At 40.0% G+C, this 13641-nt stretch overlaps 1 protein-coding gene across 1 annotated transcript in view; it reads right to left on the bottom strand.

Annotated features, from left to right (window-relative positions):
* Positions 1-13259, bottom strand: part of Faxc (failed axon connections homolog, metaxin like GST domain containing) — a 61026-nt gene extending 47767 nt beyond the window's left edge. The window contains exons 1-2 of the mRNA XM_076858412.2: positions 12981-13259; positions 7224-7359 (exon numbers count right to left, since the gene is read on the bottom strand). Coding sequence (XP_076714527.1) covers positions 7224-7359; positions 12981-13246 — 402 coding nt within the window. The 5' untranslated portion in view covers positions 13247-13259. The remainder of the gene's footprint in view (positions 1-7223; positions 7360-12980) is intronic.
* Positions 13260-13641: the final 382 nt, after the last annotated feature.

Raw genomic sequence — 13641 nt, 5'->3', positions numbered from 1 at the left:
GAAGACCTCAAGTGAGGTAACAGGGTTGTGCCTGGATATCATGGCCCTTAAGGGCAGTCACCCATCTGTGTTCACAGGACTAGGCTTGGGCTTGGGTCATGGGCTTCTCCATTGGTGAGTTAATACCACCTTCGTGGAAGGCTGAAAAGCACAGTGGGTACCACCTAAATGCTGTTTACCACTGTCTTTGATAGGGACTAAAGGGAACTTTGGTCTCTTGACTCTTGATGTCTTGATACTTTATCTCACTGCTCATTATAAAGAATGAAAAGCAGGCCTGGCCTAAAAACGGGTAGTAACTATTTAGGTTACTGTTAGCCATACTGCCTTTGTACAATTCAGAAAATGGATCCTCATCTAACTAAATGCAGTCCATGCCCAGGTTCACATCTTGGCAAGGAGAGAAGGCAGTAGGCGACCTACACAACCCCCATAATGCAGGCCTAGACATCATCCTTGATGCTAACAAGAAGAAATGTCAAATACTTCTAAAAGTTACTAGAACATCTAACATAAAATCTGACTTATAATCTGTGTACTAAAGATGTGAATTTATCAAACAACAGAGTCTCTGTTACATACTTCTCCTGACAGCATTCATGTCTTCCTAACACAGTCTTATCTAGATTTGTCATTCTCAGATGCTGTCTTCCATAACGTCATCTGAAGAAATTCTTTGTGATAAAAATGAGACGTAAGAACCCTGCTGCTAAAAATTTTCTAGTAGCTTTAGTAGTTCTAGTCTAACCTCCCTCACACTTTTGATGTGTGATCTAGACAGACACCACCTAGTTACTGCCCACTCCTCCCCAGCCTTTATGGATATCAATCCCCCTGGTGTCCTGATCCATCTGCTCACACCAGGCCAGATCACGTTGCACATCTTTATTTTTTACAGGAGTCCCAGTTCCCATCCTCTGCAAAGTCCAATCCATCCTACAATATCAGTTCAATGTCATCTTGCTAGTGAACAGTTTTCCCAAGATGCACCCATCATCTGCCCTCCCTTCAGGCTTCCACTGTGTGGTGTATACTCCACTCCCCTGCAAAACAACTGTTCCCACGTCTACCTCTACACCTCACTCTCCCCTGGGTCCTTGGTACATTGTTTATCTTGACTGCTTTCTAAAATTAGTGCAGAGGAATAAAATTAGTGATCAACTTTTATGGAAATGGAGGCTATAGCATGTTTGCATAACCAGAAATGGTATTTTGCTTACTAGCTAAAGAGACAGTATAATTAATTCTATCTAAGCAAAAATTAGATGAATTAAAAAGAAGAAACTCACAAAAATGTCCAAAGTAATTGGCAAGACTATGGGTGAGATAAAGGTGATCATTTCTTTGCCATTCATTTCAGCTTTTCGGAGTGTGATTACATTACTTACAAGTTAAAAAAAAAAATTAAATAATGCTTATTTTTCCATAATTTCCTGAAATATATTAAGGAACTCCTGGCCTGTGGTTATTTATAAAACTGGAGTCTGACTAGTCCACTGAGGATAGTTTCTTAAAATTGTTATTGTTGTTGTTGTTGTTATTATTATTATTATTACTACTACTACTACTACTATACTACTACTACTACTACTACTACTACTACTACTACTACTACCAGGGATTAAACCCAAGGGCACTTAACCACTGGGCCACATCCCAGCCCTTTTTTGTATTTTATTTAGAGATAAGATCTTACTGAGTTATTGCTGAGGCTGGCTTTGAATTCTGAGATCCTCCTGCCTCAGCCTCCTGAGTCACTAGGATTACAGGCATAAGCCCTGCTGAAAGTAATTCTTTTTCTTTTTCCTTTTTTTTTTTTTTTTTGGTACCAGGGATTTAACTCAGGTGCACTCGACCACTGAGCCACATTCCCTATTTTATATTTTATTTAGAATCAGGGTCTCACTGAGATGCTCAGCACCTCACCATTGCTGAGGTTGGCTTTGAAATTGTGATCCTCCTGTCTCAGCTTCCAAAGTTGCCGGGATTACAGGTGGCACGTGACCGGCATGAAAGTAATATTTTTGAAGTTGATGTTTCCTCCTACAAGTCTGCCCCAGGTAATAATGCAAATGCATGTACACTACATTATTAGCTCAGCAGAAAAGCCATAGGCTTTGAATTTTGAAATCTGGTTCTATAATTTATTCATTGTTTGACCTTGGACCTCCCTGGGTCTCCCTTTATTCACTTTGGCCTCAATTTCTTCATCTACCGAGTGTGGATAACAGTGCAAGGCTTGAATGAGAGAATGCACATGAGGTGTTTGACAGAACACTTTCATCTGACATATTAACATCAGCATCATCAACACCATTTTGAGATGAAGAATTGAGACCCAAAGTGAGTTCTCAGAGTTGGGGCTCTAGCTTGCTATAAGAGCCCCAAACTTTTCAGCTAAATTGCTATCCATTTCATTCACTTTACCTAAAATGATCAGGAAATGATCTTTTATTTCATTGACTAACTTCCAAATAATTTGAGCACCTTTGAAGGATTATAACACATTGAAAAAATCCATGCATCCACTACACATTGTAGTTTTGTAGAAAAGAATGTGCTTATTTGGAGGAGCTGCATGCTAAAGTCTGCATGGTGAAATGCCATAATGTCTGCAATGTATTTGCAAATTAATTATTTTTAAAAAAGTTAACAAATGGAAGCATAAAGATAAATAAAGCAGAGGAAGCAATATGCTAGCCATCAGTGAGTTCAGGTAAAGGACCTGGGGTGCTCCCTCGAATATTCTTTTCACTTGTCTATAGCTTGAGAAAAAAATTCAAATCACAAAAATGGAGGGGAGAGACAAGATCAAGAAATAAATTAGAAATCAAAAGTTAGGGCTAAGGGCCAAGGCAGGGGGTCCCAAAGGGGAATTTTCTTTTTGCTTTCTCTTATTTAAGAAGAATTATTTTGTGAAATACATGCTTTTTATACAACCAGTTACATCAAACAAGGTAGGTGTTATTACATATGTCTAGACAAATGTACAGAAGGATAGTCAAAAAATATGCTATGGTAATCGCTAGCTAACAGAATGTCAGGTGCTTTTTGCTTACTGTTTAAAATTTTTTTTGTACTTTTTGAAATTTAGAAATTTAGACAAGGATCTCATGCTATCTATATCCTATATGTAATTGGAAAAACAATAAAGCTGCTTTCAGAGTGTTTTGTTTGTTTCTCATTTTCTTCTGGTTTGTTTTTGTTTTTTTGCAAACCCAGGGTCTCATGCATGCTAGGCAAGTACTCTACAACTGCTCTACCCAGCTTTGGGATTTTTCTTTTTTTTTTAATTAACTGTATCTCCTTGTACATTTTTTGGCAACTTCCTGTGGGTCTATAATTGTTTCAAAATTAAATATTTTTATATTAAAGTATCATTATTTATATCTTGAATTTTTAAAAATAATTTGTCCAATATATCAGGGGCTAAAAAAAACCCTATAATCTTATAATTTCCTACTGAAGGTCACCAAATATTCATTCCTTTCCCAATTAAGTTACAAAAATTTTAAATCTTCAAATATAAAGTCTTGATCCTAGAAACAGGGCGTTTTCATCTTTTTTTTTTTTTTTTTTTTTTTATGTTACAAGAAAGGAAGGGGCAGAGGGTGGAGATCCCTGGGTCCAGGACAAAAACACCTTTGTACTGATCAGTCCCAGCAGTGGGCTCTAGGGTACTTCCAGAGCATGACTGAGGTGCAGCTGCATCCACAAACCCATGCTGACAGTTCAGGATGCTCAGGGAACCCTGGGCAGTCGCAGAGCATTCGTTTCTACACCACACAACCATCTTTCTTTAGGCTCTGTCACCCAGGAAACACTCTCCATTTATTTTCCCTAGATCCTCACAGAAGAACACAGACCTTTTTTGATCGCTTTTTAAAGATATATTTAATAAACAATAATAATTTGGAAGGGATAAGCATGGCCCTTCTTAAAGAGCCCTGTAATAGGAGTCAGACATCACAGCAGGGCATGTATCCTGCTGCTCCCTTCTGCTTACTAAAAGGAGCTACTCTCAAACAGGAACAAAGTAAGTCTGGCTGCAGGAAGAGACAGGTCTGTAATAGTCAGCACTTGAGGGTCTGAAGGAAAGAAAGGAATGGGCAGAACAGTCCACACAGCAGAATTACTTCATTAAGGGTGGGAGAGGGCAAAAGATCTTGAAAGTAGCCACTGGTGGCAGTATATAAAATCCACATTTTGGGCCCTAATTACCCAAAAGCTGTCACAACTAAGTGAAGTAATATAGTCAAGAGCAATGATGGAATGGACAGGGAGCTGCTGAATAGCAATCTCTTCCTTCAATTTACGTCCCGCAGTGACACATCCTCAAATGCTGACTGCCAGCACCAAGCTAAACAATGATCTTCCAAATATGATCCAATGCATTTAGATGATTCAAGCCTGGTCTGTTTTTAGTGCTATTTTCTCCTCCGTTGCTAGCTTTGTAAGTCCTGTATACTCTTCTCTCTGCTTCTCTCTCCAGATTCGCCCCCTGCACCCACATTCGAGTTAAAAGACCCTCTTTCTGTTTGTTCCTAGATGTCCCATTCCTTCCCTATCCCTTCACCTGAAGTCCTGATTCAATGCTACTCTACTTTGTTCCCAGAAGACTTCCATCACAGCACTTTTCAAGCTGAAAGTATGTCAATCACCTTGTTCTAGCACAGACTTAGAAGGATGCTGGTCCCATCCCCTTTTCTCTACTGGCTCAGTAAATACAGACTATAGGAAGTCAGGAGTTAGAGGAGTGATATCCTTATGGGGATATCCTTATAGCCCACCAGCTGGTCTGTTGCAACCTAAGGAGACTACCTCTTCTCAGTGCTGCCACTTTGTAAGAGCCTAAAGGTAAACCCCAGACCAGTGAGAGCCATTTGGATGATTGGCAACAAATAAAAAGGACCACAGTGTTTAGGGGATGCCAGGAGCTCAGCTCCTTCAATACAACTCCTCAGAGGCACATAATATACAGCCTGAATTTTAGCCCTTCCCAGGCAAGGAAGCTGGCATCCTTGGTAAAAGCTCTTAAACCAGAATAACCAGACATCCGAAGAGTACCAATACTACAAGAGAAAGTTAACACACTAAATATGTATGGTGTGAAGCATTCCTGGAACAGACTAAAAGCTTTTAATCAACACAGCTATCCCTCAAAGGGTTAAAAGAAGAGATCAGTAAGAGACTAAAGTTGAAAGATGGATAGCACAATGGATACAAGAACAGAATAAAGCAGTGCAACAGAAGTTCAGAGAGAAGAATTTTCCCAGAAACAATCAGAGAAGAATTAAAGGATAGAGCATGAAGATACAGAAAATACAATTAGAGGCTCTAATATACAGACAATAGTGAACAGGAATGGAAGAGAGGACAATAAAGAAACAGAAAAAGGAAAAATTTTTAAAAATTGATCACTAATTCCCTAGAATTAAAAAGAGATGAAGGACTCAGATTAAACAAGTTTATAAAGGACAAAGAGGACACATAATGACCCACACCAAGATACATTATAGTGAAACTTAAGAATATTAAAATATTAAAAGGAATTCCAAGAGAATTTACAGAGAAGAACGAGAGTAAAATCAAACAGTAACACCAGTGTAAAAAAGACAGTAGAGTAATATTTTTAAAACATGGAAGGAGAAAAACTTTGAACATAGATGTGAGGTTGTAATAAAGATATTCTCAGGCTCTCAAAGCCACTGAAGGCTCAACACATAAAGACTCACTCTGAAAATATTCACCATGGAAGTATTCAAATAAAAAGAAACAAATTCTGTAGGATAAGATATGTGGGCAATAAGGCTAGTCAAATAACAGTAAAGTGTGTCGCCTAGGAATACCAAACAAAAATGGAAAAGATTGCCCAAATTTCAGAATTAAAATGTTAAGCAGTAAGACAATTGAAAAGATAACTGGGGGAAAAAGGAGACCCAAAGTACGTGCAAACTGCTAATGTACTTGTATTATTACAAGGTAAATACAGACTTCAGTAATTTAACAAATAAATCCAATGTGGGTCTTAAGAGTGGTTACCTCAACAAAATAGAATATTTTTAAATGACAGGAAAAATATCTATCCACTAGAATGCAGGAAATGAGAAAAAAAATTAAAAAAAGGAAGTGTAGTGAGGAGGAATATATTAAATAGGATGTTAGAAATAACTCCTAACAAAACAGATATTACAATAATTATAAACAGATTAACTGACCAATTAAAAGACTCAGATTGAATATAAATAATGTATTGCTTATGAGAAACAAATGCACAAAAAGATAGAGAAAGCCAAGCACGAAAGAAATCTGGAAAATCCATTTCAATATCTGACAATACAGAATTCAAATTTTTAAAAAGTCCTGAGGGTAAACATGTTCAAGCAAGTAGATATATAAAGAGCTCTATATCCACATAATATGTAGTTCCTTAATTATTTCACTATTTTAAAAAAGTAACCACACACTAGGCAAAAACCTCAATAAATTCCAAAGAACCAATAATAATAATAATACAGACACTATCTTCTCCCACCATAAAATTAAAAACAATAACAAAAATCAAAGCTTAAAAAAATTCCTTAAGGCTAGAACTTTGATAAACATAAGGGAAATAAAACATAAGGGAAATCTTTTAAATACATAGGATTAAATGGCAATGAAAACATAACATGTAAATTTGTGAAAAACAACTTAAGCATTGCTCAGGGAAATCTATACCTTACATGCATCCTTTTGTTCATTCTTAAATGCTGAAATAAGCAAGTGTTTCCTTGAAAACCACTTGAACAGAACATGGAAAAGCTCTCACGATGTATACAAATATCTACCTGATGCCTACTGGGCCCTAGAGACACCAGATTCATGAGAGACAAAATTTAATGCTCTCAATAAATGCAAACCTAGAAGAGAAAAAACATCAGGCAATGGCACACTCACCGTTATCAACAGCTGCCCAGGAGGCCTATTTGAACCATTAACCAAAGTATATGTAACGTTAAAGGAAAATATTATGGCCCTGAATCCCACAAAAGTTCATTCTTTTGATCCATCATGAAAATGGATGTCAAATCAACAGACCCTGCAATTAAGTATCTCTATCTTACTAAGAACAGGGCACCACTACTTTTAGACCCCACCTCCTCTGGCATCCACTACATGATATTAAACACTTTCCCTGCTGAGTGATGTCATGAGAATAAAACATATTTGCAAACAAGTACCTGATAGGGTAAGTCAGCCATCCTTAAATAAGTTTCCATTTTCAAACAGAAAGGAGATAAACTGGGGACACCATTGTTAGGTCTTGCAAACTGATGCAAAATAATAGCATCTTTGGAGTCAATCTCTTGCTGTTTCCTGTCAAAACCAAAACAGAAATAAAGAACAATCTGCATGTTATATGTTTAGTTCCCTTATTTCCTGAGAGGACCCTGCAGAGTTGCAGTCCTCAATGAACATGCAGAAGTGTTTACTGCAGGAGTTTACCTCACCCAGCATGTGGAGAATGGAAGTTTAGTCAAAGCCCAAGAAGCTCTTGCAAACTCTGATATTGCCATGACCCCATTGGCTCAAAAAAGTAACTACAAATCAATCTCCTCTGTTACTGGTAGCTAATGGGCAGGAAGCATATTTTCTGGGACGGGTCCATCTCTTCTCCAAGTGGGTATGTTTATTGCCAGGGAAAAGTTGAACAAAAATGATACTCTGTGCTGATGATGTGTCACATAGAGTTCTAGAGGTTTCACAGATATCATTTCATGTAATGTTCATAATAACTTTATGAAGTAGGTATTGTCATCATACATGTTCTTCAGATGAGAAAACTGGGGCACAGAGAATTACCTTGCTCAAAGTCAGAACCTGGACAGTACCAGGTGGTCAGCACCTATGTTCTTGGCCACAGACTAAAGTATGAAACAGTGTCTTCATGGTTAAGGCTCAGGAATAACAGTGCAGATTTGTTCTGCTATGATGAAGTCTGCAGGGACTTTAAAACAGAACATTCTGGTCCCTCACCTGGCCTTCCACCTGAAGTGCTATGAAACCTGGCTTCTGGGTTGGCTCCCTTGCTCTCACTTTTTCTCTCTCTCCTCCACTCTCTGTACCTTCGCGGGGTACCCACTTTGGCCACACAGCTCACCTTTTAATGTCTCTGCTTTCTCCTTTCTCCTGCCTCAGACACATATCCAGCTTTTCCTTTTGTTCCTTTTTAAAGTGAAGACTTTCCTGGGTAGTTTTTCAATAGCCACTACATTGTACAACAAATGCTGGATTCCAAATCTGGACACCTGGAGTCAAGTTTAAGCCCTGCTTCCTCTTGGCCATGTCACTCTAGGCCTCTGTACCTGCCTTTACCTGAAGAGTGAGGATAATACCAATTCTGTATTGATTGTTGTGTAGACTAAATAAAAGAATACCTGTAAATATTTAGTGAGCTGTCAAAGATTAAATAAGAGTAGTGGAATGTATTATTATTCAAAGAGATATCCCCAGAGGTCTTATCACCTTAAACTATAAAATCTTATTATTCCATACAGCCCTACTTATATAATATACCCCCCCAGAATCATTTGTAATTTCCATCTGTCATTCTACCTAGCCATTTTCCAGTCAGATAAACTTCCCTTTTCCCAAAATCCTAAGATTTCCCTTTTCCCAGTTACACTCTACACCTACTTCTAACCAGACATCATCTTTGTCGTATCACACGGATGCTCACTTACTTCAGCCTCTCTGCTTTGTCAAACAAATTCTCTTGAAGAAGTTTACCACCCAAGGGCCCATTCAACTTGAAGAGCTCAGAATGATTCATTTTAAAAATATCAGTCAAGTCAGAAAAATAAAAAATATTTGCTATTTTTCTGGCAATATTCACTATAAAACTAAGGTTTTCATTTAAATGAAATATGTGGGAGATCAGTTATTAAAATCAAGAACCCACTTAGACTATGTTCCTAGTCAGCACAAACTATAGTCTTGATACTTAACTGTTTGCAGCTTTCTAGGCCTTTACTTTTTTTTAATATTTTTTTTTTAATTTTATTTGGACACAATATCTTTATTTTATTTTTATGTGGTGCTGAGGATGGAACCCAGTGCCTCACGCATGCCAGGTGAGAGCTACCACTTGAGCCACATCCCGAGCCCAAGGCCTTTCCTTTTTTATAGGGAATGCATTCAATTGTATGACTGCAGAATAGTTTGCCCTTTCATTCACCTGTTGAAGGACGTCCTAATTGTTTGTATATTTGGGAAATTATGAATAAAGCTGAAATAAACATTCACTTGCAAAATCAAATTAACTAACTGATTTTGTCCACTAAAGTAATTTATATAGCAAAGTGATATTTTCAATGTAAATTAGTGAGGCAAAATTTTAAGAACTGAAAGGAAAGGAGATAAATATAAAACTCCCTGCTCCACTGGACAGAACATCTAATTCTAATGGTTAATTTGGAGCATGTCATAATAAGAATGGATGCACACAATATGCCAGTGATCTTATATATAGCACACGTGTTAACTTACTTAATTCTGGCAATAACACTATATAGTGAATATTGTTATGGTTTAAATTTAGATCATACCATGCTTATATTTTACAGAAGACAAGGAAACTAAAGCTCCAAGAAGTTAAATAACTTGCCCAAAAAACACCAATTTAATAATTGTAATAATTCCAGTTCTTAAGCATGTCAAAGATACCAAAATGGAAATTGTCTCAACTAATTTTACTAGCACAATCCATTTGATTTAGAACATGCAAACCATTTGCCCATAATAGCTTGTGATGGATAAGCTTTACTGAATGTCCACAAATGACAAACTCTCTTCTAAGCATTTCACATGGGATAACACATTAAATCAACTCTATGAGGAAGGCTACTATTATTATCCCCATTTTACATATGAGAAACTATGTAATCAAGAGCTTACTACAAGGTACATGGTTGGCCAGAGGCAGAATTTAATTTAAACCCAGACAATCCAGGTCAAGATACCTGCCCCTCATTCATCAGAAACTTCTCTCTAGCTTAGAAGACTAGGTGGTTTGTTTCTTGTAGAGCTATATTTTAGGAAGTAGCCTTGAAATGAGGTGATAACACCTGAAAAACATCAACTAGTGACTCAAGCAGGAGAAAAGCTCCTACCTGTATGGCTAAGTAGACCACAGATGACCATGCCTTTGAGCATGGCTGATGAGTGGGTTGTCCATTTGGAGAGATCAGATGATCCATGGGCTGCTTTGAACTTACTAAGTAAGTTTTCTAGGATAGGCAGAGCTAGAGCACCAAAAGTACAAATGAGCTACTAGTAATGAAGTCCTTACTTAATCAATCACTTTACAAACAACCAATTTCCAAATGTCTGATTAAATTTAAGATAGTTCTCAGATTAATTTCCACTCAGGGGAAACAGAGGGTTGTAATAATATATGGTAGTGGAAAAAATATGAATAGAATCTCAAATGTCATCCCAGACAAGCACCCATCTCCTACTAAAATATCTGCTTTGGTTATTCTCATTAACAAGCCTTCCTAAATAATTCTCATCTGTCACCTTATTTGCCACTCCAAGAGAGAGCTACAGGTCTAGGTAAAGTCTGTGCAGCAGAAAGTCTAAGCAGGGTGGGGAAGAATTTGCAGTTGCCAGTGAATACAATGTAGTCATTTCGAGATATATTTTCCATCCCATGTATTTCAGATTTTGTTTTGCTTTGTTTCACCTGAGCTATACAGACAACTGAAGCTTGGATTTCACCTTAAGTGAAAGTCTCCAGCTTGTAACCTCTGAAGCCCCAATCCTCAAGCCTCCTATCTTCTAGGGCAGAGCCCTAGGAGCTGACAGGAAGTCGGGTTCCCACCACAGGTCTGAACAATGCCTTTCCTCAGCAATCCCTTGGTTCTCCACATTTCTCCTTCTATTGGTCCAACAAAACTTTTCAGAATGGGCACTTTCTAGGAGACAGTATAAACAGCACAGTCTCCACTCATGGACACACATTCTCACTCTTGAATCCTACAGCTCTTACTATGTGATCTTGGGCAAGTTGCTTAACTTCCCTCGGTAGAAATTTCTTATCCATAAAACGGAGATCAAGCTTCAAAGCGACAGTTAGGGATGAGTGCAATCACACACCACATGTACAGCACCCCCATACAGAGTTCCTACTAAGTTTTCATACATGGACAGCACTTTGTTATTACTTGTATCATGGCAGGGATTACCAAAATTATCTGAAACACTTGTCAAGAAATAAAAGTGAAAACTAAGGATTTAAAACTCCTTAATCCATGTATCTAGTGTTGGGCATGGTGGTCCCTTAAATAGGGAAGGAAATGTCTGTGGGTAAAGGGCTCTGCAGAAGACAGGGACCACACCTGCTAGGGTGTGGCCTATTCCAAAGTGACCTCTGAGCTCCCCACTATTTCTGCAAGGTCATTTAAGTCATTTTTCCATTATCCCTGCGAAGTCTTCACTCCTCCCTCCCCAAACTGGAAAACTGTTCAGAAGCCACATGGTCCAGGACCTTCAAAGGTTTTAGATTGGAATATAATTGAGGAACAACTGCTTACCACTTAAAATACTGCACAAATGTTCTTTATATGGTTTGAAACCTAACTTGAAATAGAGCTTCCAAAACTATCACAAATATGGAATAATCTAGGAAGATAATTCACTTTAAAAATATTTTTATGTGGTTCAACTAGATCCAATGCACTGGAGAAGAGAATTAAATGTGTAACATGCTTAAAATAAACTTAAAATTCTCAGTTGTGGGTAGATAATGAAAGCCAACAAACACATTTTCCCAGACCTAAATAATTTCCCATCCTTTCAGACAGAGGAAACATTCAAGATAGAGTCAGGATGTCACGATGCCCTCCTGGAATCCCTGCAGGCCCATTAAAGGTCACCTGCCACTGTCTTTGTTATAATAACATCTTGTGCTGGATGTCCACCTAGAAAACCATGGTGTGGACACATTTCTCCCTCTTCAGAATATACTGGCCAGGAGGGACATTCTGAGCTATTGAAAACTGCTCTGCTTCAGGTAATCTTCCAGGCTCAAATTGAAGCTGAAACTCATGAAAATTTTAAGCATAAATTGTCATTATCAATTAGCCAAAGCCTGAGTCAGAACCCTGTGCTATTACTCTATACCAACAAAGATCTCCTGTGAGACTGGATGTACCAACAGCAGGGGTCTCCATTTTCCGGAATTTCCATGTCAATTCTGTAAACATTCTGCTGCAGCGGATGCAACTGTTTACAGCCCTGGGTGACTCCAGTGTTATGTCAAACACGCCCATGTGCTAGTCCTACCCTTGGATCTCCTACTGCTCACACAGTGACATTTAAGCTTGAAGATGGTGCTTAGCATTCAATATCAAACAAGCAGATAACCAGGTTAAGACTGCATCAAAATTGCACACGACTACATTTAGCCATCCATCTCTAACCGGAACCCGCTGCTTTCTAGAGCTTTTGCAATTGCAGCTCCTTGAAGATGTTGACACTTAGGGAGGAATAGCAAAGAACTAATCTTTTTAGTAATAGATGAGGTTAGCAGTTGGTATTCCAACATTATTAACTATGAAACCTATAAGGCATTTCACAAGAGTGCAACTTAGTACATCTACAAAGCCTAATTCTATTAATACAAATATCTTCTTAAGGATATTACTCAAGAGTATTTTGCTGTATAACAACTAGAAACCCACAGCATTTTTGTTTCTAGCACCGAAAGGCTGGGTGACAAATGTTCTTCCCTCCCGGTACCAGTTTAATTCAACTTAACTGCCCCTCAAAGCCAGGTGACCAGAGAGGGCTTTCGGGGTAAAGTAAGGGCAGAACCCGCCTGGGCTTTTGGGCGGCGTGACCGAGGGGCTGGCACAGGACCCCCCTAGCGCAGGCCCTGCCCCGGCCAGGTGCCCCTCTCGGCGCCGGTGCGCGGGGCCCTCTCTCCGGCTCACCTAATGACCAGGAGTTCGTGGAGCAGATACGCAGCTGCGGCCAGCAAAGCTCCCCCGGTCAAGTAAAGGGTTTTCTTCCACCAGGGATCGGAGCCCAGCCCTGCCATGATCCCACCGTAATCCTGCAAAGGGAAAGCGATGATGTCCCCATAAAAGGAGAAGGGCTCCTCGGACCCGGCCCACCAGCCGAAGAAGGAGACGCTCTGGTTCCAGCTCAGATCCACCACGCACGGCCTGGACGAGGCAAAGCCAACCCCCCAGTGCATGCTGCGCGGCTGGCTCCGGGCGCCCCTCCCTGGGCCCGCGCCGCCCGCATGGGAAGGGGCCGACACGGCCCGGCGCGGGCTCAGCTGAGCGCGGAGGGCGCGGGCGGCGCGGGCGGCGGAGACCGAGGAGACGGCCGAGGCTGAGGAGCAAGAGAAAGGGCGCAGGCCACCAGCGGCTGGCCTGGACGGCGAGGCCCCGGGGCCTTGAGCCTCAGCGGCGGCCGCCGGCTGCCCCAGTAGCGGCCTCTCCGCGCCGTTCTTTGTGTCGGCGCCTGGAGAAGGCCGCGTGATGTCATTGCTCCCCGGGGCAGGGAAACAGAGGCGGGATAGTCACCTACCCCGCGCCCTGCCCCCGCCCCGCATCTCCGCGGTCCGGCGGCCTCCGCCCGGGCCGG

This window comes from Callospermophilus lateralis, chromosome 6 (genome assembly GCF_048772815.1).
Source record: "Callospermophilus lateralis isolate mCalLat2 chromosome 6, mCalLat2.hap1, whole genome shotgun sequence".
NCBI lineage: Eukaryota > Metazoa > Chordata > Mammalia > Rodentia > Sciuridae > Callospermophilus > Callospermophilus lateralis.
This window is presented reverse-complemented; position numbering and strand designations above follow the sequence as displayed.